The sequence below is a fragment of the Erithacus rubecula genome, assembly GCF_903797595.1.
Source record: "Erithacus rubecula genome assembly, chromosome: 10".
Lineage (NCBI taxonomy): Eukaryota > Metazoa > Chordata > Aves > Passeriformes > Muscicapidae > Erithacus > Erithacus rubecula.
In genome coordinates, this window is record NC_136662.1 from 17,231,315 (window position 1) to 17,257,362 (window position 26,048).

The 26,048-nt window shown below is 50.9% G+C and overlaps 1 protein-coding gene across 6 annotated transcripts in view; it reads left to right on the forward strand.

Moving 5' to 3' along the window:
• PTPRF (protein tyrosine phosphatase receptor type F) overlaps nucleotides 1–25,712 on the forward strand; it is a 368,934-nt gene extending 343,222 nt beyond the window's left edge. For all 6 annotated transcript variants that reach the window (XM_079313895.1, XM_079313894.1, XM_079313898.1 and 3 more), the window contains 11 exons: nucleotides 7,465–7,588; nucleotides 9,536–9,711; nucleotides 15,298–15,417; nucleotides 16,472–16,626; nucleotides 17,893–18,178; nucleotides 19,806–19,984; nucleotides 22,413–22,539; nucleotides 22,761–22,886; nucleotides 23,491–23,645; nucleotides 23,762–23,897; nucleotides 24,033–25,712. In XM_079313895.1, the coding sequence (XP_079170021.1) occupies nucleotides 7,465–7,588; nucleotides 9,536–9,711; nucleotides 15,298–15,417; nucleotides 16,472–16,626; nucleotides 17,893–18,178; nucleotides 19,806–19,984; nucleotides 22,413–22,539; nucleotides 22,761–22,886; nucleotides 23,491–23,645; nucleotides 23,762–23,897; nucleotides 24,033–24,101 (1,653 nt within the window). In that variant the 3' untranslated portion in view covers nucleotides 24,102–25,712. The remainder of the gene's footprint in view (nucleotides 1–7,464; nucleotides 7,589–9,535; nucleotides 9,712–15,297; nucleotides 15,418–16,471; nucleotides 16,627–17,892; nucleotides 18,179–19,805; nucleotides 19,985–22,412; nucleotides 22,540–22,760; nucleotides 22,887–23,490; nucleotides 23,646–23,761; nucleotides 23,898–24,032) is intronic.
• Nucleotides 25,713–26,048: the final 336 nt, after the last annotated feature.

Consider the following 26,048-nt stretch of genomic DNA (forward strand, 5'->3'; position numbering starts at 1 on the left):
CCTGCAGCAATGCTGCATGGCCAGTCCCCACAACAGCCCTGGGAGCCTGCCAGCTCTCCCTGCCAACCCCACAGTGGTGGGAGCTCATCTTGAAGCTGAAGCATGGCTGGCACAGGGAGAATGCACATAGCCTGCCATACTGCTACCATGGTTATGGTCTTAGGAGCGAATGGGAACTCGTGTCTGCCTACCTGGACTGTCATTGATTACTTTGTTCTGCTCTGTGAGGACTGCACTCCATCCAGGTTGGCCGAGATATTTCGGTCTGCAGCATCCTGTGCCCATTCACTTCCATCTGTGTTCAAAGCTTTGCTCTCTGCATCCTCTGATGCCAACAAACATGCATTTTGAGTTTTCAGTTCTGCTTTCCCCATCTAATCTCCCACTGGACTGTGCTGGCATTAGCCTGTGCCATTCAGCATCAGTGCCCATAGAAGCTCTGCTAGTGTCCCACTGCCCTGGAGTAGTCCAAGCTCCCCTCCCTGCACAGAGTTCTTTCTGCCTGTGACCTGCAGTCGTGAGCTGCAAACTTGCCTGCACTTCTGGATCATGTTCCCACCTTCATGCATATCTCTGCTGGAGCCCCTGGTTAGGTACTGTCTGCATCCACCACAGATGCTGCCTTTGTTCACTCACACAGGCATGTGCTGGGTGTTTGGTGAACCCCTCCCCTGCACCTCTCTCAGCCCAACTGCCTCCAGCCATGTCCTCCCCTGAGAACAGCTTACCAAGGGGGGGTGCACATGTGGAGGGCAAGGGGCTGGCCTACCTGAGAGCTGCCTCACCTTTTTTGGCACTCTCCAGGCTCCACGATTAGGTTGCAACTGTTTAAAATTTGGAATAGTTCCTCTGCAGCCATGAGAGCAGCAATGGCAGGATGATGTTTTGCTGTGCTTATATGCAGAGCCCTCTTGAGCTGCAGGGGACTTGTAAATAAACCCCCCACTAGTATTAAAGAGGGAATAAATTTGGGAAGTGTTCTTTGCATGTGTTATCACTTCTGTTTGAATTGTTATCTGCCTGTGCCTGTGGCCACCCCTTCCTGCACCGTACCTACACTGATTTATGAGATGAGATCAGAGCATTTGCCCACAAGGTAGGATTATATATGCCAGGAAAGGGAAAGCAGATCTCTATGTTGAGAAGGTAAGGGACGAATTCCATCTAGTTCAAAGGGTGTGCTGTGTGTATCCAAGGAAGGCACAGAGCTCTTTTTTTTTGCTTTGGGATGCCAAGTGGAGCATCTTGGCATCCCTCTGCATTTACTGTCTGAATCAGAAAGACCAGCTACAGCATTACATTGCAACTTGGGAAATGTTTAAAGAGATAATGTGCTTCCCTTGCAGTTACCTGTGTGTTCATGTATGTCCTGCCAGTAGAGTCAAGGTGTGCAGTCATATCTGTCTGCCTTGAGCTTTTTGTTACCAGTCCAACTGAAATATTAAGCAGGGCTGTCCACTCTGCTGCAGGCGGGCTGAGGCTCTGCTGCACAGTGGGGATTCAATCAGCAGGATCCAGTGTCTCTGCACTGCCATCCTCACACTAGGCCTGTGCTCAACAGAGCTTGCAGCATAATACTGAGCTGTGGAAACTGTTTTTGAAAAAATGAGCATTAAGTAAATTCTCTTAGCTGCTTTCATGAGCCTCTCTCTTCTCATTTCTCTTTCTTTAGAATATCATGGCTGGTTGAGAGCACCAATCAGTTGTACTTCTCATGTTGAAGCAGCTATTAAGTAGCTGATTGTTGCACGTATTTTTTTCCCCTGGATTCTGCTGTGACTCCTCATCATCTAGAAATTGCTGAACATGACTTGTATAGTGTTTGACATGAGGATGGACCCAAAAGTAGAAGGGCTTGCCCCTTGTTGGCATGTGGGGATGCAATCATTTCCCATTTGAAATGCCAGTGAGAAGAATCCTGGACTGAGTTTGAAGAGAGCAGCAGCTGTCTGTGCAGGACTGCTGCAGCAGCGGGTCTGCTCTCATCCTGGTCCCTGTATGTGTGGGTTTGGCAGGGCAACAGCTCCCTTTGATAGGAGGGCTGCAGGGCAGGATAGGCATGGTGTGTGCTGCTGACTAAGGAAATCTGCAGAGTGGATGTGGAAATAGCAGAGGTGGGAGGGGAGCCTGAGGGACAGGAACCACACTCGGCACATGCTTGCATTTGCAGTAAGCATTGATACAGTCCCAGTGCTCACCCTGGGACTCTGTGAGCCCAGACCTTACACAGAGCTGAATGGTGACCCAGCACTTCGAGAAGTGAAGGCCCTGACCCTGTTCCCCACAGCATAATAGTGCTGCCAGAATGGGCATAGCACAGCTGAGCAGGGAGGCACAAGGGAGGAAGGCATGGCAGGTGAACCCCCAAGGCCCATTTGCTGTTTGATTGTGCTTTGAAATAGTTGCATTTTAAGTGTTTTTGTAGAGCAGCCTGTCAGCCTAACATCTCTGTGGGGTGCAGGGCTGTTTATAGATGGCTCACATTCCAGGAGCAGTGGCACCACAGGCAGAGAGCAAATATTTAACAGCACTTCTAACCAGTGAGGCCAGCTGGCCTGGAGCCATCAGTCTGGTGCTTGCCTTGGCTGTGCAAGCAATAGCAGGGTAACCTAGACACAGGTGACATGAAACAAGACCTGTCAGCACCTCCCCACATGCCTGGGAAAGGGGCAGGAAGGGTGGCAGAGATTTCTTGCAGCCATCTGACCTCAATTCCCACAGGTCAGAGAACAAATAATATTGCTCACACCAGTTTGCCAGCCCACATGGCCATGCAGCCCATGTGACAAAGCCAGCACAGAGCAAGCTATGGGCTGGCTGCAGTGGGAGCAGGCTCATGAGCTGTGGCTTAGCCCTGGCACCTGGGAGCCACCCCAGCTGTACCCCCTGGTACCCGTGGTGCAGCAGGAGAGGCTGAAATGCAGTTGTTGGGATCTGAGCCATCTGCAGGCACAGTTCACTGCTGCCATCTGCTCTGGTGTGGGGCAGAGCACAGCCCCATCACACTGCACGGGCAGGCAGCAAGCTGGGGAGCAGGGCACAAGAATCTGGCAGCTGCTTCTGGCCGTGCTGCACCAGGAAAATATTTCATTTTTAGTATACAGTGAAAGCTACAGCGAATTTACAGTGTGGGATTAATGGAATTAGGTAAGTAGAAGGAAGGCTGAGCCCCCTGACTGTGGATGTGCAGATGGAGGCAGGCGCTGCCGCTGTGTTGGAGCTCCTCCTGTGGGCACCTTCCCACGGTGCAGCCCGTGCTCCCAGGCTGGCTCCAGCCAGCACTGGCTCCTGCTTTCTTGAAGTGCTCTAGATCCTGCATCACCTTCCCAGGGGAAGGTCTTTTCCTTATTCCTTTCTAAACTGCAACTTGTGGCTGTTGCCCCTCATGTCCAGTCCATCCAGCATGTCCATCCAGTGTATGGCCCCAGGAGCAGAGCAGGTGATGAGAGTCTGGCACTGTGGCACTGCCTGGCACATTAGCTCTTAGTAATCTTTAGGCTGTGTATGAGATTTGACTGTACTCCTGCTTCCTAGTGTGATAGGGAGGCTGCAGACCTTTTCTCACAGATTTCTGTGGATAGAAACACGGGTGGTTTGCCCAAACTTTGTATTCACTTACATGTCCCATAAAGCCACTGAGGACTCTGCATCTCCCATGCCTGCAGCCCTGGAAAGACAGGTTAGGTAGTGGTAGAGGTGCTTGGGTGCCTGGGGTCAGTGAGCCCTGGAGGTGCTGGGCCCAGGTAGCACCCAGGGAACTTGGTTTAATGGGCTTGCCGTGGGTTTAATGGGCTCATGGGGAAGCTGCCTGGCAGGCACACGGCACTCACGTTCCAGTAATAAGAATAACAAGGCTGAAGTGCTGCCAGCGATTGATTCAGAAGCACATTATGTCCTCATTTGAGGCACAGCACAGATTGACAGTGGTCAATGCTCCTGCTAATGTGGTTGATTTCACAGGAGGACAGGAAGCACTCACTGCCTGAGCATCTTTGTGTCCCCGTGTGCAGCTCCCTGAGCTGCCGTGCTGCCCCAGGGCATTACCTGCCTGGGCTCTCCATGCCTGCCAGCAGCAGAGGCAGCAGCAGGGCCTCAGCATGCTGAGGGATTTTGGAACAGCACTAAGGGGAGCAGCAAGCCCGAGGTGGACTGTATCTGAGAGTCAAACTGGCACTCAGAGATGTTTTCAAGGCATTTGTAAAGTGCTCTAGAGTCTGTCAAGGAAAGAGCCTTTTTCGAATCCCTTTTCAATGGTCTGACTATGTCTTTATGGCAGTAGCAGCAGGGATCCCTGAACTGCTTTGGTGAAATTGTTCCTTGCACTTCCATGCTGGGAAGGAGGAGTTTTACTAATTGGGCTTTTTCTTAATTTGCACTTGCTGTCTTACAGCATCTCCCTGTCACTTGAAAGCAAAGCAAAAGTCATGGTGCTTTTAAGTTTGCTGCTGGCTCATTTCCTTCCAATTTCCCAGCCCTTCTGCTTTCTAGGAAGAATGTGTTGGAAGTGTTACTCTGATGAAGTTTTGGGATGAAGCAGTGATTCCCATGAGCCCCAGAAAGGAACAGGAGCAGACTCCTGTTGCTAGGGCAGTTGTGGAGCAAGGTGAGGAGATGAGGCAGTGCTACCACACACAGGGGCTGCAGAGCATTGTACAGAGATGGGACAAGACTTGCCAACCACTACTCCCATGTAAGGGCTCCAACTCTCTCCAAGCAGCCCATCATCCTCCCATTTATTTACTCATTTGTTTGCCTTAAAGGGGGGAACAGGTGTACATTAATTCATCATCAGAATTTAAATCAAATCATTTTACTTCTAAATGAGTCACTAATTTGCAGGAGTATTTAATTAGAGCTTCTTTGCACTCAGGTGCTGTATTAGTTCTGACTTTCTCACCTGTTTGCCCTCTTAAGAGGCTGATGATGATTAGACCATTTCTGCACATACTCTTTGCACATCAAAGCTATTAACCCTAATGGCAACACCTTGATGCTCCTCCTCCATTCTGGGGGCTCTTGGCAGCCTTGTCCTCCCCCAGGAAATAACCCTTTCCTCTGCCGTGGCAGGACACAGACTTGCTGTGCAAAGCACTCCACACCCCACTGCTGGCTCTGCCCTGCAGCCTTTTGGCAGTGATTTGCAGCATAGATGGAGTGTGAACAACTGCACTGAGCTCTGCTTGCCTCTCCTGCAGGGGTAGGACTCACTCCAGGACCCACCTGTGCCCACTGAGAGTGTTCACAGAGTGCAGTTATAGATGGTGCTTTCTTGTGTTGCTTCTTCTCAGTAAGAAGATACTCACTGATACCTTCAGAGCCAGACTCAGCTGCATCACCAGCTTGTTAAGTCTCTGCATGGGCTGTCTGTGCAGACTAAGGCCCCCTTTTTGAAAAGCAGGTGTTATTTATGTTTCTGATAGGTATTGGTGGGTTCATATTTTCCTCATTAATTTGTCTATTTGTGCTTCTCCTTCAGCGTGCTCCATATTGATCAGTCTGGTGTCAAAACCCCTCTTACTTATCAGTACTCCAAACCATAAAGTCCTTTCATATTATATTCCTCTTATTTTTTCATGTCTCTGATAATTTCTGCATTCCCCTTGTGCAGTTCAGGCCCACCACTGGTGGGCAGCAGTCTTCCCTGCCACACAGCTGAGGGTGAGGAGCATCCAAAGATCTGATCCCCTGAGCAGTCTGTTCTGAAAGCAAAATACAGGTGCCTGAAGGAAATAAAGTGCCCCAGAGAGCTGTGAGCTGTGCAGAGATGTCTCTGTGAGGCAGAGGAGTGTGCAAGGTCTGTGTCAGCCAGGCCACTGGATTTGAAGCCAGAAGTGCTGCTTGCAGCCTCTACTCCCACCATCCTGGCTGCAGCGCCTCTGAGCACAGCAGCTGCCTGCTTATTACACTGATAATAGAAAATTATAGGTTTTCTGTAGGAAATGTCTGTTTACATCCTACATTTCCCAAACTACCTATTAGCATCGCTGTGATGTCACATCCTCCTGTGCATTTTTGTCAGCACTGGCCCCTGTACCTGCTGGCAGCCTGAGCTGCACCTGGGGACAGACAGCTGCCACCTGGCACAGCACTGGCCCGTGCCCTGCGTGTGCTGAAAAGCTCTCAGGACTAGTGCAGGCAGTGCCTGTGCTCCATGCTCAAGCCAGTGCCAACACCCACTGCTGGCTGCTTGGGAAGTGCCTGCTCCACAGAACAGGAGCAGAGAGGACATCGATGGGTGTCACTTTGTGCACAGCTGGTGGTTGGTGGATCTGAGCAGAGGGGCCATGAGAGCTGTCCATGTCAGCCCAGTCAGGGAGCTGTGCTTCCCACTTCAGCCTTTTGCTCACAGCTCATCCAGAGCTGACAGGCATTTCACTGCCTGAGAAACCTTCTGACACAGCTCTGCCAAGCGATGAACACAGATGCCTGCAGGGAGCACAGCGTGCAGTGCTTCCCTTGGCCTATTTCCCCAGTGGTTTTGTCTGTGGGCCAGCAAAGTTTCAAAGACCCTGAGCTGGAGCAAAATTTTAAGAAGGTTTTGATGGTGTTGTTAATTTCAGGGGGAAGGGGGTTCATGAGATGGCTGATTTCTGCTGTAGCTGCTTGCCCCCAGCTTGCCCAGGGCTGCATGTGCAGAGCAGGTCCCTGCATGAGGCAGGTGTCTTAACCTGTGTGTCTCGTGTCTCTGGGACAATAAGATCATCCCATCTCAGAAGGGTGCTTTAGGTATGGTCCTTGTTCACCTTGCTTTGTGCATAGACTGAGTTAATAGAGAAGGCTTTGGGAAGAGGCTGTCTGTCCATGGAGCAGCTGTGGACTGGGTGGCTCATGGAAGAAGGCCTGGGTGTGCAAGGCCAGGTGGGAGTGGGATGTGTGCTTTTCAGGCACTGAATAGTGCAGAGGCCAAGATTTATAACCGCATCTCTTCTCCAAGTTTATAGTTTCTTGTCACTCTATTAACTCAAACAAGAGGTGTTTACATTGCATAAGTAGCTGGAGCAGTGGATAGTAACCTATTAATTTTCATGACTATTCCCCAGCAAAGCTCATAGGCTGTCTTGCAGGACACTAATACCAAAAGCTCCTGGGGCACAAGACACCCAGGGCTTGCTGTATTTCAAAAGACTGCAGTTCAACAGCTAATAAAACCACTAGGTCAAGATCTGCACAGTCAGGTCTCTATGGAATCTTGGCAGAAAACCAAATTTCTGCTGATGGGTATATCCAGAGGAAAGGATGAGCCCGCAGCAGAGGAGATGAAGGCTCATCTGCAGCAGGCTGCCCCAGTGAGGGACTGCTTTGCCTGCAGATCATGGGATGCATGTCCCAGTGGAGGCTGGCTTTCTGTCTGGCCTGGGGAGAGGTGTGCAGGGCAGTGCAGGTTTCCTAACTGAAACCTGTGTGCTGCAGCACTCCAATATGCTGTAACTGCTACCAATTCCTTCCTTCTCTTTCTCTCCACAGTCCATTGATCCTGGGCAGCAGTTCACCTGGGAGAACTCCAACCTGGAAGTGAACAAACCGAAAAACCGCTATGCAAACGTGATCGCCTACGATCACTCGCGTGTCATCCTGACTTCCATTGATGGTAAGAGTAACTGGAGTGGGCACCCATCGAGCAGCTGCACGTGACTGTAGCAAGGAGACCATCTTTTTCTGTGTTCTGAGCTGAGCAGGGACAAACACCAAGCATCAGCATGATCAAATGTGTGTTCTAGCTGGCCAGAAGAGAAAGGGCACTGTGGAGCTTTCCCAGTGTCCCCAGAGCAGTGTGTTCTGTGTGGCTGTTTTTTAGTTCTGCTGGCAGCAAACATGTCTGTCCCAGCAGCCTCCTTTCCCACTATCCTCTCTGTGTGACTTTAGCTGCCTTCTTCAGTACATGGTGAAACATGGCACTAGTAGTGCCTCTGCCACCCTCTGTCCCAACACAACTGTAGGGCCAGTATCTTCCTCTGGTACTTGTCAGTATATGGTCCCAACTAAGTGCCCAGAGTGGCACAGGATGAGGGTGCTCCTTCCCCTGGGACATCAAATTCCACACATCCATGTCCTTCATGGGACCTTCAGGCTCTGGTGCCACAGCACTGAACCCCATGGCTCCAAGAAACAGCCCCACTTCCCTGGAGTTTAGGCTAATACATGTTTATAGTCCTCTTGCACACAGAGGAGCTGGAGCCCAGGCTCACCCATTCCTCTAGTTTTATAAACCAGCACTCAGCTCTGCACACAGATCTGAACCCACTGATGGAGGATGAGGAAGATAGAGCTGATTCAGTACACCCCTACCTGGGGAAGGAGCTGGGGCCTGGTTTTGCACACAGATGGCCCTACAGTCACTAGCATCCTATTTTGGGAGATGGAAAAGCCTTTTCTAGTCATAATGTACTATTCATCCTCTTCAAGAGGAGGAGAGGGGGCCAAACAGTCCCTCACAGTAAGCTCTGTTAAGCAGCAGCAGCAGCTATGGAAGGCCTGGCATGTCTGCTCATGGGCAAACCCTTGCAGACAGCTGTGGGGTGAGCACATGGGGGAATCCCTGTTTTCCAGCCTGACTCAGTTGCTGTAAGTAGTGTGTGCCTTCCTGGGAACTGTTCCCGAAGCACCCTGCCAGGTCTGTGCTGCCCATGCCAAGGGAGTGAAGCACTGCACTCCAGCTGCTGCCACTCCCCAGAGCTGCCAGCACTTCGTGTGTGTCTGCTCCAGACTGCTGAGACCTGGAGGATTTTCCCCAGGACAAAAGGATGAGGGGTGACCCCCAGCTTTATTTCCTTCCTCTAATGAAATGCAGATTCTCTCTCCTGGGGAGACAATGAGATTCCTGCTGCTTTCTCTCCCTGCAGCCTGGGCAGCCCATGCTGAGCAGGGTTTGGAAACAGCCTCAGGCCTCTGCTTTGCTGAATTTATTTTAGTAACTATGTGTTTGCATTTTAAAGGCCTGTACAAAAAATTCCTTTCCTTAAAGTGGTGGAGGCCACGTGGGGGCTGGAGCAGCCTCTGCCAGCAGGCAGCAGAGGGGGTCTTACACTGAAGAGTTTCAGTGGTGATGGGAGGAAGATCTCTGGCTCCTTGGGGATAGTCATCCCTGCAGGAAGGATGGGAGGACATCCCTGCCTGACATCCCTTGCTAACAGAGACAAGCTAATAAAGGAGCCTCATTTTTAAAAGGTGCTGTAGGACCATAACAAATTGCTGGTGAATTTAAGACAATTATTTTAGTCAGTTGCTTGGGGCTGAATGAGCTCCTTAATATTCCTGCCTGTGAATTTTCCTTTGTGTGCGTGTGGCAGCTGTCTCTCTGCTTTGGTGTTGCCTGCTTGTTGCATTAATGTGGGAGTTACAAAGGGTTCTTTTTCAGGCACCATCCCTGTCCTTTGCAGGATCCTTGGGAGAGATGCTGACATCACTCCATAAAGGAGACTTCTCAAGAGCCTTATGAATGTTTCTGCCTCTTCTCCTGCCTGCAGGGCCCAGCAGAGCAGCAGGTCCAGGGCTGTGGGCTTACCCCAGTAACTCTTTCCCTCTTTCTCCTCTGCAGGGGTCCCAGGCAGTGATTACATCAATGCCAATTACATTGATGGGTATCGGAAGCAGAACGCCTACATCGCCACGCAGGGACCGCTGCCAGAAACCCTCAGTGACTTCTGGAGGATGGTGTGGGAGCAGAGAACAGCAACTATAGTCATGATGACCAGGCTGGAAGAGAAGTCCAGGGTACAGTGTGTGCTTTCTCTCTTTTCTGGAGCTGTTGGGGGGCAGAAAAGAGGAATGGAAGCGCTTCACAGCATAAGGGCACCCAAGGAGAGGCAGTTCCAGTGATGTGGCTCACTGCTTCATGCAGCCCAGCAACATGTCTTGTAAGCATATCCCTGTGGGGCAAAAGGGTGGCACAACTGTCTGTTGCTGGCCTGCTCATTTACCTCTATTTTGCCTGCATGTCTTCATGCACACTGATTCTTTCCTGTGCACATCACTCGCATCAGAGGGGAGAAGGAAAGCTCTGAGATGGGGAGTCTGGACCATCCCAGAAGCTGAGAAGCTGCAGTAGTTGGGTGGGTACCAGCAGCATCCAGCAGCCTGGCAGGGCCCTGGCATTTCTGGCAGTGCAAGGGAATGGCTGACAGGGTCTCATTGCAATAACAACACTAATTTGTGCCTTGTCCAATGACAACATGTATAAATGATCAGCTTACACTGCCAGGATTAGATATTCTGATGTAATAAACACAAAGCTGCCTGCAGACCATGGGGAAGGTGTGAGTTGGAGAAGGAGTGGGAGCCCTCACTGCAGATGATACAGTTTTTGTGACAGAGGTTCTTGCTCAACCCCTTAAGCAGGATTTGTAAGCTGGGACCAAGTGCTCATGCACCCAGATGCACCCTTTGGGCAAAGCCTGCCCAAGGAGAAGGCAGCTTCTGCCTCTCATGATTCAGTTTGTTCCTAAAAGTAAAATTTTAGCAGTGAGCGTTTGTACTAGCAGAATATTTTAGTGTTGCCATGCCAACAGCAGAAGGGGCTTGTGCACTCAAGCTGCGAAGCGCTGATTATTTTTAGCCCAATAAGCTCATTCTTGAGAAGCAGAAATGGTCAAGTTTGGGTCTAGCTAAAACTTTTGCCTGCATGCTCTCCCTCCTTTTCAAAGCTTTAGCACCAAAATGCTTGCAGGGGTGTCCCAGCCCACTCTGGCTGGGAGGAAGTGGCTGGAAGCACCAATCACTGTGGCAAAACAGATCTGCTTTTCCTAGTGTACAAGGAACAGACATTATTGATGGGTTTCCTGGGCTCTTCAAATGCCCTACAGCCTGCAGCACAAAAGAGCATTCCTTGAAGATGAGCTGTCTCTAGAAATCCAATCCCAGCTTTGCACTGTGCTTCCTGCTGCAGAGCCTTGCCTGTTCTGTCCAATGGCCACTGTCCCCCACACAGCCCAAACAGGCAGGAGATGATTCTGACCTGCTCTGTGGCTCAGGGCTTGGCACACAGGCTAAGCAAGATCAGAAGTTTCTGATCAACTGCGCTCTGCAGCTGAGGGTTATATGGGGACTTCTTTGTTCCTTCACATTTCTATGATGGAGCATATATTTGAAGAACAAGGAAAAGTGCTTCTGGGTTGCCAAATAAATCCATGCCTGGAATCCTGACTCACTTAACTTCTGGGCTTCTTAGTTATGGGAAAGCACTCCAAGGTGCATGTTTCTTGAAGATAACAGGTTTCCTTTGACCCCAGAGGGACTTGTCTTTGCCTGAGATGTCTGTGCTGCTGAGCTGTGTGTTATCTCCCCCCCAGCACACCCTTTCCTGTCATCCTGCAGTATTGGTTTCTGTCCCAAACACAATGCATGTGGTCAAGCTTTTGCTGACATTGAATCCTTGTTATGGGCAGGAGGTGACCAGAGCTCTCACAGAATCTCAGGCAGCCTGCCTGATTGGGCACATTGCCCAGGGACTCTAGGCTGACCTGACCAGACCCAGATCCCTGCATTTGCTCCCTGGCACTGCCTACCTATGTCCTGCTGACTCTTTGGCACATCCCTAGCACTAATGAGAAGTGGGCAGTTTTGTCTGGCACTGTGGGAGATGCAGGTTGCCAGGAGAGGCAGTGGAGAAGCCTGGTCACTCCTGAGTTGAGCCAGTGATCCACAGGAAGGACTTCCCTGGATGTGTTTGTTGTACCCTGTAGGTGTCTCAGAGCATTCCCTCAGAGCAGGGCCCTGGTTGGGGAGCTGTGATGTGGACTTTCAGGAGATTATTTTCTCGTGGGTTTTTGTTGTCTTTTTCAGCATCTTCCAAGGCAGGATGGCTTTTAGCCACCTTCTGCTGTGCTTTTCCTCGTGACATTTTGGTGATGGCTAGAGCTCTCATGGGAGCTCTGTTGGGACAAGTGAAGATCCTAATCCCAGTCATTGCCCATTGCTCCAAACTTTCAGCATGAGTCACTGTTTTGCCGTTCATTCTGCTCCAGAGCCTTCAAACTTTATCTGATGTAACCCCCTGGGTCCCTGCAGCATTGCTGCCTGCTGATGCTCGTGCTGCTCTGGGACAACACTGCTCTAGGCAGTCACATGGTATCACAGCATTACCCAAGGGTGACCTTGCTTGAAAGTCCCCTTGCCCAGGGGCTTTGGAACAGGCACAGGGCTGTCTCTCCAGCTGCAGAGCCTGGGGTGGGTAGCAAGGCCTCATGGCGAGCTGCCCAGTGCAGAGCAGGCTCTGCTGCCTTTCCAGGCGAGCTCCCCAGGTCACCCTCAGTAGTGCTGTGATAAGCCAACCAGGACCAGCAGCAGCTTGGCAGCCCTGTGGGGGTGACACTGCTTTAAAGGGTTCCGGAGCTGCAGAGAGAAAAAAAATCTTTAAAGAGCATCAGCTTTTATGGTCTGCAATTTTAGCTGGCTTGATGGTCTAAATCATCCTCCCTTTTCATGTTTTCACAAAGTGAGAAGCACATAAAGGATAGAAATGGCTGGATTGTTCAATTTAGCTGCCTTCAAAGCTTTACAATCAGTTTCAGAATCATTTGGTGGCAGTTCAGAAACACACATTGTAGATTAGCTTTCCCGAAGCTGCGAGCGTGGTGTGTCCCTGCCGGGCTGTGTTGCCAGGAGAGAGGTATTAAAGCAGGATTTCTCCTTCCCTGGGCTATCCCCTAGAGCCTGGCAGAGCAAGGTCTCCCAGAGCAGTACTGAGGCTTGTTCTGTTCCAGCCCAGAGCACCAAGCAGCCATCCCTGGGGTGTGATCTCCCCTGGCATTTCATGTCCCCAGGAAAGGGTGTTAAGAGCGCCTGGTACTCAAGGGCCCTGGGGAAGAGAAGCCTGACAGCCACAGCATGCTCCAGCCTTCCTGCTGACAGCAATGCCATCTGGAGCTTGTGACAGGGTGTGGGAGCAGAGCACAGCTCTCAAGCTGAAGAGAGGTGCCCGGCTGCTCTTGGGCTCAGGGCATCAAAGGGGAGGGACAGGAGCCACTCAACAAAGCTGCAATAAATGGCTGTTCAGGACATTACTGTGCTCCTTAAGTTAATGAGAAACAAGCACTGCCAGAAGAAAACATCTCTTATCTGCTTTAGTGCCACCGTGCATCGGCTTCAGCATAAAATTTACAGAGCTTGAAAATGGGGCATAAACATTATGGGTAAATTTGGCAGAAAATGTGACTGACTCTTATCTGGTCATGAATAAATAATTTTCAATTACCAGCCCAGGCATTGCTATTATCCCACACAAGGAACTCCTCTGAAGTTTGTTTTGTGCTCGAGTACACAGCCCTGCAGCATGTGGGTGGCAGGAGGGGACTGCTGTCCCTGAGGTGTAGGCTCAGGCACAGGCTGTGCTGTTCCTCTGAAACATCCCCTGCAAACTACAGCAAGCAGCTGTCCCCAGCATTTGCAGGATGCCATGCTGCTCTCCTCTCCCTTAGAGAGGATCACATCATCCCCAAGCTAGGCAAGACAAACTCAGGCTCGTGGAGACAGCCTGCAGCTGCCACCCACTCATGAGGATGGGATCAGTTTAGCTGTGAAATTGTGTTTGTGACCTCCAAGGTGCTGGTGCTGCAGCCAGTCAGCATCAAATGCTCTGTGCCAAGCAAGGAAGAAGAATCCTGAGTATTTTGCAGGGCCTGCCATATTTCCACAGATCCAAGGCAGCACAGCAGCCCAAATGGCAGGAGACCCCGGGCGTCAGAGCTGCTCTGCTTGCACAGGCACCTGCAGTACCTCATTAGGCAGCCTTGCTCCAGGCACTTCTGCCAGGGCAGGCCTTACTGAGAGCAGAATTCAAAAAGCAGGGAGAGCTGTATCTGACTCTAGGTTGCTGCACTCAGAGCCAGAGTGCAAGATGAGGGCTCTTGACTCTCACAAGCCCCACCCTGCTGCAAGTGGTTTCAATTAAAAGGCAGAACTTCATTGATTCCTAATTAAGCTTATTGTTTCACTTCCCACATATTCCCCTGTAAACACGTTCTGCTAATAATTAAGTTTACTATTCCTTGACAAACACAGATGATGTTCCATTCACTCCTCTCTCCTAGGGTGGGAAAGCATTTTCGGTGTGGTGCACATGGGTGGGAATGAAGTCTTTCTCCTGTCAGCCAGGCACTGTAGCTCTGCAGGGTGGGGGAGCCAGGTACCAGATGAAACAGGGATGCTCAGGGTGCCAATTAAATAGGGAGCTTGGGGCTTCAGTGAAAAAAAACCTGGAGGAGTAGATTGCAAACACTGAGCTGTGAAGAGGAGGAGGAGGAGAGCAGCAGCATGTGAGCAGGAAGGGATGTACAGGGAGGTGAAGGGGGCAGAGGGATGGGCCCCTGGGAATGTGCTTGGCTGTCTGCCACGTGGGATGCAGCAAGAGCTGTGATGAGTAGCTCAAAGCACTCTGCCTGCAGAGTTGGGAGGCGGTGATAAGGATGATGCATGGCAGGAGGTTTCTATGGAGCAGCAGTGTTTTTGTGATGGGACAGTGCTGCCTGCAGGAAGGGGCTGAAGGGATAGTTTGCCCACAGTCTGTGTCTCCTTGCAGAGGTAGTACAAAATGTGTCTGTGTCTGAGCTGGCATCTGTTCCTTGCAGAGCTGTTTTGAAACAACTCAGAGCTGGTGGGGATACAGGCTGCATCTCATTCACTTCAGTTGCCCTTGCACTAGAGCTGTGTCCACAGAAACCACCATTTCCTCTTCCCTGCTTCAGTAGCACTTCTTCTATCAACCCACAGCTGCCCACCTTCTCTTCATCCAGGTGGAGCTCAGGCAGGGGGTGGTTCAAGCAAAGCCCCAAAGATGCTCATCTCACCAAACAGGAGGCAGAGAAGAACTACAGCAGGCACAGATCACTGCTAGGAATTGCTGCTCACTATCTTGGTATCTAATGCTGCTCTTGCTGCTCTGTCTAGTGGCCTGGCCCCCTTTGCCACTTCCACCGATGGCTCCAGAGGAAAAAGAAAATCCCTCTTTCAATGGGTAGCCGCTCATTGAGATCAGCTTAGTTGGTTCAGAGCATGGTGCTATTAATGCCAAGGTTGTGGGTTTAATTCTCATATGGGCCATTCACTTGAGAGTTGGGCTTGATAATCCTTCTGGGTCCCTTTAGCTCAGAAATTTTTTTTTATTCTGAGACTTATGGAAAGGGGTCCAGGGGGTACTGCCTTTTTTGCTGGGGATTGGGACATCTTGGGGGAAGAAAATCTGGATTTTAGAGACCCCTTCCCCACACAGGCTCATTTCTGTCTTTACCCTTTGAAGGCTGAGCCCTGTTCCTCATCCCAGATGCCCCAGCCAATCACTGACCGGTTCTTCTCATCTCCCTGCAGGTAAAGTGTGACCAGTACTGGCCGAGCCGGGGTACAGAAACCTATGGGATGATCCAGGTGACCCTGCAGGATACAGTGGAGCTGGCGACCTACACTGTCCGCACCTTCGCGCTGTGCAAGGTATGGAACTGGCTGGGCTGCTGCTGCCTCATATGTTGCAGAGATGCTTCCCAATGCTGCAAGGTGCTCCATGGCCCACAGGCAGTGGCCACTGATTGTACCTGTCTTGGCCAAGTGTGTGGCCAGGCCACACCTGAGCCATGTCTCACAGATGGGCTACAGTAGGAAATCAGCTGCAGGCTGTGTATCTGGCCACCATTGGACTTTGGCTAGGATACTTGATGCTCTTCTATGTATTTTCTGGGATGTACCCCAGAATAGGGCTGTTCTTGCCTCTAGTGAGTGTTCAGGTAGCAGCCGGCCTCCCATTAGAGGGACAACATTGGAAACACTGAATTTTCATCACTCCTGTCACTAATAATGCAAATGGAGGGGCTATTTCTGACATGAGTACAAACCCTTCTCTCCTGCCTGCTGCATCCCTCATTAGTGTTTGGAAATCCCTGGGGGCAGTGCCAGCAGCAGCATGTCAATGCAGACAGGCTCTGCAGTGAGCTGCCTCTGTGTGTGACTGAGTCTGGGCCAGGAGCCCAATGCTCAGGGGGGACAGAGTCATGCCCCAGGAAGGCCCCAGCAATTACCAGCCAGTTCTGCTGCTTGCTGCATAGATCACTCGACCAAGCCCAGAGAGAAGCAGGGCAGTCTGCAGACAGAAGCTGATCACTCAGCCCAGGGACACCAAGATGCAGAGAAGCAGGGAGGGAACTGGTTGCTGTAGTCCTTCTATGCCCAGTGCCCATTTTCCCTGAACGTAAAGTGAGTATGCAGATAGAGTACCTGTGCTGTGCAGAAAAGTCTTTCACCTTCCCTGCAGTCTGCTCCACTCCTGCTGAGATGTTCTGTTGTCTGTAAAACTGCCTTTCTACAGAGCATCTGTATGTATAGGAGCTTTGCAATAAACCTGCATTTTTCCTCCAAATATTCACTGGTGAAAGCCCAGTACACGCATCATCACACAGAGCTTTGCGTGCCTGTCATTGTTGCCCCATCAGCAGGTTCCTGCACTGGGATGAGATTGTTCTCATGCCAAACAACTCTTCTTTGTCTTCCACAGAATGGCTCCAATGAAAAGACAGAGCTGCGACAGTTCCAGTTCATGGCTTGGCCCGATCACGGGGTCCCAGAATATCCCACCCCAATCCTCGCTTTCCTGCGACGGGTCAAGGCCTGTAACCCAACAGATGCTGGGCCCATGGTTGTGCATTGCAGGTAGGACTGTGTGTTTGCCTTCTGGCTGCAGAAGCTTTAACCTGTCTGAAAGTGGAGTCTCCCCTTCTTGTGGGAGAGGTTTCATGGGAGCGTAACCTGCACTGCATGCTTGGGCTGGCAGCAGAACAGTCCCAGCAGTGGTAATGCCATGGTGGCATTTCTATTGCTACTGCTGTATCAGGTTAAACAGCACTGCTATATGGAGAGCCTCAGAAAACACATTTTCCTGCAAAACTGCAGGTGCCATTTTAAAATTAAATTATCTGTGCCCAGCATAAGTGGGTGGTACCTTCAGAGGCACATCACTGACAGAAATGCATGCAGTGACCTCTATGAACATTCATATGCAGTATTTACAGCAGCACTCTTTCACAGAGTAGAAAGGCAGCTCTTAAGGCAAAATATTCGTCTACTAAGGCTCAGCATCTTACCCAGCTAAGATTTATTTGTACCAGCCAAGAGGGGACTGTTACTGAACAAACCACTTCATCATAGCTGTTCCAGCATACGCTTTACCAGCAGTGTTTAATGCTCTTCTTTCATGCTCTGTTTCAGATGGTAGTGGGTATAATTAACACACAAACAAGCTATATTGAAGCCCTGTTAAGGATATGACTTGCACTATAAAGGAGGAAATGCCTAGCTCCCTATCTCTGTATTTGAATGTCACAACAGCATATCTGTTGTTTTCAGGGTGATCTTGGAGTGAGTAGCTTGAGGTTTGCTATTGCCCTTCCAACAATTGTAGAGAGGCATTTGGTGCTTGAGCAAAGGGCTCAGCACAGTCGTGCATGACCTCAGCTTTCTGCTTCCCCTTTCAGGCTGGCTGTGCTTTTTTTATGGGTGAGGAAACAGTGACCCAAGTTAGGGGACAAGCAGGCTGGAAATTACAGACTTTACTGGTGTTAGGGCCCAGACTGCTCTTCATGTCTTCTGACTTCACACACACGTGCACTGTCAGTCTCCTGCCTGTTAAACACATTTCTTCTTCCCTTGTGGAGGGGCTGCCAGCCACCACATAGATCAGCAGGGTGACACCATGTCCTTTCCACTCCAGCAGTGAAAGGGGGACAGCAGAAAGGCTGAGAAGCCTCTCACATTCTCCAGTGATTCTCTCCCTTCTTGTTTGGAGCTCCACTCATAGGGAGCAGCTTTTACTCCCCTTTTGTGTACTCTAAGTCCAGGTGATCTCTTAAGTACTGTTAGAGCTTGTGTGACATCTGCAGGTGACTGTGTCACCTCAGCCCGTGTGCCTTGCTCCTGCAGTGCTGGCGTGGGCCGAACCGGCTGCTTCATTGTCATCGATGCCATGCTGGAGCGGATGAAGCACGAGAAGACCGTGGACATCTACGGGCACGTGACGTGCATGCGCTCCCAGCGCAACTACATGGTGCAGACAGAGGACCAGTACATCTTCATCCATGAGGCCTTGCTGGAGGCCGCCACCTGTGGCAACACCGAGGTGCCCGCGCGCAACCTCTTCGCGCACATCCAGAAGCTGACCCAGGTGCCGCCGGGCGAGAGCGTTACTTCAATGGAGCTGGAATTCAAGGTTGGTGGCACAGCCCCAGCACCCCACTTCTCTAGTGCCCTGTCTCTGCCCAAAGAACTCCATGGGCTGCTCATCCAGGAGTGGAGAGAGGTGGGCTATAGATCATTGCAGACAGTTATTCTTTTGTGTGTTTCTAAAGCAGGTAGGCAGTGATTTAAAATACATTTGAATTGTAAAGCTTGTGTCGGCCACGGTCCCCCCTGGATTGGCAGCTTCTGGGGAGGATATAAAAGGCAGATGGATGTGCAGTTCCCAGCAGCACATTCTGCTCTAGGTTCACTATGCGGCAGGAGCTGCATCTGAAATCAGATGCAGATCATGTTAGTGATAATTGATGTTACTGTGAACAACTTGTCTGGAAACAGCTCCAATTTAAATATGTGAGACATTTCTGGTCTCATTTCTTCAATGCTGAGCTCTGTAATCTTTTAACCACCTCAACACCAAGCCTCACTGTCTAGAATTGGTGAAGGTAGTGTTTTAAGGCACACCATTTTTAAGAAGCCAAGCCCACGTTTTCCTACCTGTATCTGTGTATGCCAACTGCAGATATTTATTGCAGCCTTGGAGCTGGAAGTGAGCTCTGTTAAGTGCCCATATTCTCAGATGAGGTGCATTAGTCCAGTGAACTCTTGCAGGTGAATATAGCTCACGCAGGGAGGCAGCAGACCATGCAGGCTGTGAAATGAACTGCAGCAGTACAGCTTCACCCTGGGGATTCCCTCCAAGTGACAGTGGAGCAAGAGAGGCAAAATATTGACTTTCCATGTAAACTGGGAATAGTTGAGAAGCTCTGTCCTGTGGTTCTCAGAGCTGCTGGTATCCTGGGGTTAGGACAGTAAAACATGCTGCCTGAGTGTCTCATGGTGACACCTGCCCTGAGAAACTCCTCAGGAGAGCCACAGAATTGTGCTCAACTCAACTCAAGCAATTCTGTTGTAAGAAAGACAAAATTTTATTTTCTTTTCATTTCTCCAAGGATCTCTTGAGAACAGTAATGAAATTGCCCCTCTCTGTGCCCTGGCAATATCCACTGCATGGGAAACCCTAGGGAGCAGGATATGGGAGGGCCTCACATGGCTGCACTGCTCCTCAGAGGGCAGCCCTGTCCCTCTGCAGAGAGCCTCTGCTGGGGTCCAGCTGCCATTCATAGAGAGAATGGTGGTTCTGCAGATGCTGGAAGCAGTCTTTTGGGGAAGGAAAAAAAAAAAACAAGCAAAAAAACTGGTGGGGTGAAGAGTGACTTCTGTTTGAATCTGCCAGCAGATCTGAGTAACACATTTACCATTACTCCAGTTTATGGGACTCAAAGAGACCCATAAAATGTCTCACAGTAACCCAAAATAGATCTTCTTTACCTAAAACTGTCACAATTCTCACATTTTCTTGGGTTCTTCTGGGGTGAGAAGTAAATAGCAAGACATTGTTGGAAGAGGAAAAGCTTTGCTTCCCTGCCACCACCAAGCATACATCCCTGGCTCAGCGAGGTACAAAACTTCATGGCTCTCTGTGTGTCAAAGAGCTGCTGTGGGTCTCCACTACATACGTGACTGCTGCCAGGGTTCCGATTCTGCCCCTGGACTGCTGCATCCCCAGCAGGGATCTGATGTGTCTCCTCCTCTTTCAGATGCTGGCCAATTCTAAAGCACATACCTCACGTTTCATCAGTGCCAACCTCCCGTGCAACAAATTCAAGAACCGCCTCGTGAACATCATGCCGTATGAGCTGACGAGAGTGTGCCTGCAGCCCATCCGGGGTGTCGAGGGCTCTGACTACATCAATGCCAGCTTCATAGATGGCTACAGGTAAGGATTACCTTGGGTGGCTGGGCCAGCAGTCCTGCCTGCTTGGGAACCCAGGTAGAGCCATCTTCTCTTTCCTGAGGACTGATCCTGACTGCCTGAGGTAGGCTGGGGATCACTTTGCTGCATTTTATCTATTTCCATCTTCTCAGACGCTGCAGAGTGTGTAGTTACAATATGTGAAGACTGCCTGTGAGTGAGCGCTGCCAGACTGGCTTGTGTTGCTGTAGACAGATGCCCACATGGCTGGAGTGGCAGGCTGTGTTGGCTCCTGGGGAGGTTTTATGGGATATTCTGGTAGGCATCCCTTGGCTTGTGTTCTGTATCTGCAGTACTTAACTCAAACCTGCCTCCCCACTGTAGCAACTTGAAAGTGTGCTTCTACTGAGTGGCTGATCCAAGCAGCAGCTCAAGGCTTATTCCATGTCTTGATTTTGGGAGGAGTCTGGGTCCTCAGCCAGGACTGGTGCTGGACATTGGGAAGCCCATCACCAGGTTCCTCTCTCCAGAACACAGTTTACAAAGCACAAATTATGATCTAGTGGGGCAGTAATGCTTAAGTTTTCTGTATGGGTCTACTGACATCTCATTCTCAGACGCTAAATGCCTGGGGAGAAGAACAGCCCAAATCCCCTTCCCAGCCAACTCCTAGACAATAATCCAAACCAAATCACAATGATGCACGTAAAATGCCTGTTCCTGTCATCTGTCTGTGCACCATCACAGTGGGGTCATCTCTCATGTACACCATCATCAGTGCTGGAGTGGGGGTGCACTGATAGTTCTGGCATATATCCCTTCCAGCTTGGCTTTGGACTTTTTTGGACTGGTAACCTCCCAGTAGCAAAAGACACTGCCAAAGGGAACAGATGTGAGTGCAGCCAGGCCAGCAGCTCTGGGCTTTGTCACTGCTCCAGCATCTGAGCCCAGCAAGAATTCCAAGAGTTCCTAGGGAGAAGGGCTATGTGGAGGCAGGAGTGGAAAAGGAAAGGGGAGCAACCCTGGGATCATCCTAACACAGAGGAGCTGCAGCAAGCCAGCTCCTTCAGGGTGGGACAGAGTAATGGGGAAGGGTGAAGGGGCTATAGAGAAGCTGTCACAGAGCAGAGGGAGCCTCCACTCTCTCCTGCCTGTGTGGCACAGAGCCAACCACCACCAGTCACTAAGGTGGCTGCCTGGCTGCAGCCTGAGTCTGACAGATGGACTGCAGCTACTGTCCTGGCTCCAGAGCTGATGGAGAGCAACACTGGCTTTGCCTCTTGGTGATGCTACAGAGGGGGGTGAGGGCTGGCAGCACAGCAGGTGTGATACCATTTCATGTGCTACTTATCCCATGCCCAAGTTCTTTTATCTCTTCCCATTCCTTCCTTTGAACAACCATTCTTCTAGTTATCTAAAGAAATGAGTTGGTCCAAGGTCCTGCAGATACCACTGATGCTGCATCTATATTAGCTTTTTCACTTGGTTCTATATCCTCATTCCTGTTATTTTACGATGTGTTATAAATCCACCTTGAAGCAGCTCCTGTCTGAATCCCGCATGTTACAGCTGCCCTGCAGCACGTTCATTAATTTTAGCACCACTAAAAATAGCACCAGTAGAGGGATGAGGGCGGAACGGAGGGAGGAAGGCAGGACGGAAGAAGCCAGCCCTGGTCCCGCGGGCTCCAGCGCCCCGCAGTGGTGGAGCAGCGCGGGCTCTGCCGTGCCAGGCGGGGAGCTCAGAGAGCCGCGGCACTGGCATGCCAGAGCTGAGGCCAGAGCATCAAGCGGGCTTTCTGCAGGGTGGGGGCCTGTCTGGGGCAGGTCACATGGAAAATTAGGAGAGGTGCTCTGGTTGGCAGTGGAACCAAGAACAAATTCTGAAGCTTTAGAAAAGCGGACAAAACTGTATTCATGGTTTCCACACTGCCCTCATTGTCTGGAGTGTGTAATCCAGGTGACCTGGTTCAGCTGCTCTGTGTTTTCCCATGCAATGGCATGGACGGTGGGTACTGCAGAGTAAAAGTGCAGGAACACGGGGTGTTTGGGGATCATTCTCTCCTTCCAGCCCTGGTGGGTGCTGGCAGTCTGCTAGTGGGGGCCTGGGTCCCAGGAGGGCTCTCAGTGCAGCAGCAGCTCTGGAAACAAGCAGCAGCAAGAGGCTGGGCTGGGGACACCATCACCCCAGCAAGTACTAACAGCTTTTCTGCATCCTCCGTGTTGTGTTCACTGTGTCTGTGGGGAGCACTTAGAAGACAAGTGCTGGACAGGCTCATCTCTCTCCCAGAGCCCATGGCTCATCCTGGAGACCTGCCTCAACAGCTGGATTGTCAGCCTTGCTCCCTGGTGGCGTTGGGCCCTGCCTCCAGCTCTCCCAGCCCACCAGCCCCCAGGAGCAGCTGCTGCCCATCTCTGAGGAGCTGCTCTGAGCACTGTTATGTTTGTCACAGGCATCAGAAGGCCTACATCGCCACACAGGGACCACTGGCCGAGACCACAGAGGATTTCTGGCGGATGCTTTGGGAGCACAACTCCACCATAGTGGTGATGTTGACAAAGCTGCGTGAGATGGGCCGGGTATGAGTCCTGCTCTGGGGAGAAGGGGGCTGTGGGGCTGCTGTCTGTGCACACGAGCTCTTGGCTCACAGCAGTCTGTGTTTGGCACCACTCGCTCTGGGCAAGCCCCCCACTGTCTGGTGGCTGACTCTGTGGCCCCACAACCACACAGGCTCCCAGGGAGCGGGAGGGAGGAGCAGCTAATGTTAGTGCTAATGTCTTTCCCTGGTCCTCATCAACAGGAGAAGTGCCATCAATACTGGCCTGCAGAGCGCTCTGCCCGGTACCAGTACTTCGTGGTGGACCCCATGGCAGAGTACAACATGCCACAGTACATCCTCCGGGAGTTCAAGGTGACAGATGCCAGGGTGAGTACATCTGCTGGCTCCCCAGCTCCTCTGCTTCTCATGCTTCTGCCCTATCCAGGCCAGTCAAGGGAGCATGGAACACCTCCTGGAGAAATGGGAAGGCAAAATCTGACTTGCACTGCAGGCAAAAGCTACTGGTGCCCACCTACTTCTCCTCTTTCCAAAGGTTCCTACTCTGCCAGCTGTGTCAGCCCCCTGAGCAGCTCAGGGATCCCTGTCAGCACCAGATCCTGACTCGCCTATGCTGCTCACTTGGGCAAGCATTTAACACAGGTCCCCCTGCACCTGTGGTACTTGTGTGCACCATCTGCCCGGGCTTTGTGTTACAGTAAACATAGTTCTAGGGTGGAGATGCCCCAAACACTGACCCAGTGGATCCTGTAGGGGCCCAAAGCCCTGCTTAGCCCAGCTACTGTGGGGTGAACATGGGAGAACAAAGATCCTAAACATGCAGCAAAAGACCTGCCTGGGATTATCCATGGCCTGTGCACCTTCTCACCTGGCCAGATTCAGGGAGTCTGAGAGCAGGTTGGAGCACCAGTGCTGAAGGGAGTAACATCAGGCCCTCACTGATGGTTCACATCTAACACCCCTCTTCCTGCAGGACGGCCAGTCACGGACCATCCGCCAGTTCCAGTTCACAGACTGGCCTGAGCAGGGAGTGCCAAAGACAGGAGAGGGTTTCATTGACTTCATTGGGCAGGTGCACAAGACCAAGGAGCAGTTCGGGCAGGATGGGCCCATCACGGTGCACTGCAGGTAAGCGAGCACAGGTCCCTGTGCTCCAGGAGCGGCTTGCACAGCTCCTGGGAGCTCTGCAGAGCCTTTGTGGGGCTGACAGAACTCATAATGGCCCCCCCTTGCCTCCTGTGCAGTGCTGGGGTTGGGCGCACCGGCGTGTTCATCACACTCAGCATTGTGCTGGAGAGGATGCGCTACGAGGGCGTGGTGGACATGTTCCAGATGGTGAAGACCTTGCGGACGCAGCGGCCGGCCATGGTGCAGACAGAGGTGAGCTCCCCTCCTGTGCATGGCAGTGGAGATCTGTGGGAGAAGGGAGGGGCCTGATGTCTCTAGATGTTGGACTTTACAGCTCACTGTTCTTGTGTCCCTTCTGCTCATGTCTCCCTTGTTGCTGCCTTGCAGGACCAGTACCAGCTGTGCTACAGAGCCGCACTGGAGTACCTTGGCAGCTTCGACCACTATGCAACGTAACAGTGCTTTCCTCCAGTCGCGGTGGGGATGTCTAGGAGTGGAGACGGGTCCCTCTGAGCCAGAGCCGCCCATTCCTCAGTCCTTCTGTACAGGTGGAGGTACTGCCCAGGCAGCACACCTCCACGCCAACCAGTTTTGACCACGGCATTTAGGAACTTAGCCCCAGCGCCAAATGAGGGAATCCGACTCCAAAAGCATTTCCAGTCTCTGGCTGAATTTCTGCTCATGTGCATCTCTCACCCTCTCTCATGCCGACTGCATTTCACAGCGAAGCTTTAGGTGGGTGGAATGGGATCTTATTTTTAAACATGTAAAATAGTTACTAGTGGTTTTTATAATCTCCTCTCTCTTTATTTTTTATTTTTTGCAAGTCTTAATGTTTTGCCCAAGCAGAACTGGACCCACCAAACCTTTGGGAGTTGGGTTTTGTTTTTATAATTTCCTTTTGCTTTTACATTTTTTACTGCCCTTTGTTTATTTCAGCCCAGTCACTGCTGGTTCTGCCCATTTTAGTGCAGCTTCCTTGGTAATTCGCAGCAGCTGGCTTGTGGTTCCTGCCCATCTCCATTCCCCATAGGCTTTTTAATCCTCTGTAGAATATGAAATTTCATGGAACTGGACCTAAGCTACCAATTATTTTTTTAGTCTTCTTCCCCCCCTCATTATTTCCTTAGTAGGTTTGGGTTTGGGAGGGCATGTGGGGTCGCTGGAGAAGCGTCCCTTTGTCAGCTGGAAACCATTCAGTCTTATTACAATTCGTGTTCAACCAATCCAGTGACCGTGTGTATTGGCAGATGCTGATATGACGTGAGTTGTCGTCGCCTTGTTTGTGAGAGACCCGAAATCCCGGGCTCCAGGCATTGGAACCTCTTTTTGTGTGTCTTGCTGGAAAGGGGGCAGGAGTAGCGAGGGGGTCCCACAGTTCCTCAGGGAGGGGATGGAAAGAGAAAGACACGACCCTTTGTGTTAATCCCACGGTTCTGTGCGTGCAAGCACCATCCTGTCACCTCTCACCAGGGGAGTGTGTCAGAGCATTGACAAAGGCAAGGAGCACAAGCCCAGCCGATCCAGAGCAGAGCTGGACCAGCTCTCTTTGGAAGTAGAGTACTGCAGGGAAGGGGAGGGGAGTACACATGGGTTCAGAGGTTGGGTGTATCTATAATTTCTGCTATCCTGCAAATGTTAAGAGTCACTAGAATATTGTACTTTCCGCTACTTCAGGATGTTCTAATGAACCAATGTGGCAAGACTACTGGACTTAATTTAATGGTACTATATATTAATACTCCTTATTATATCACGCTTGCACTAAAGATGGGGAGTGAGCAGCCCTCTTTAGAGTGCATTGAGTTATGAATAAAGGTGGTGGAAGGGTATCTAATTGTATTATCACATGTATTCCGAATGTTAAGAATCCAAGCTACGTTGAAATCAGCAATCCAGGGTTGGAGTAATGTTGGAGGACACATTCATTTTTACCTTGTGGATGCATAGTGCTGTAGGGGTCACTGTTGTATACAGTCTGTTTTCTATTTGTTAATAAAAAAAAATCTACAGCATCATTGCATAATTCTTGATGTTAATAAATTTGAATAATTGGGTTTCATACAAGCTGGCTTTCCTGTCTGTTTCTTCTTCAATAAGCAGAGGCCATAGAATCCTTTGGCAAGGGGCACACTCCTCAGCCTGTGGCAGGTAAGTTCTTTCCCACAGGTATATCCCAGCCATGAGTTGCCGTGATTTCTTCAGGGACCCTGTGCCTGCAGGGAGCTTGGAAACCTTCCATGACAATTCCCTTTGTGCATGTATGTGCTCACCTCCTCCCACTTGCAGCTGTACAGGAGTGCACTGACTGGTGGACTTGCAGGGAAGAGCAGGGTTCCTGGTGATGGCTTTATCAGTCATTGCCACCCTCCTGAGACGCTGCAGTGACGCTGTTCTGTAGCA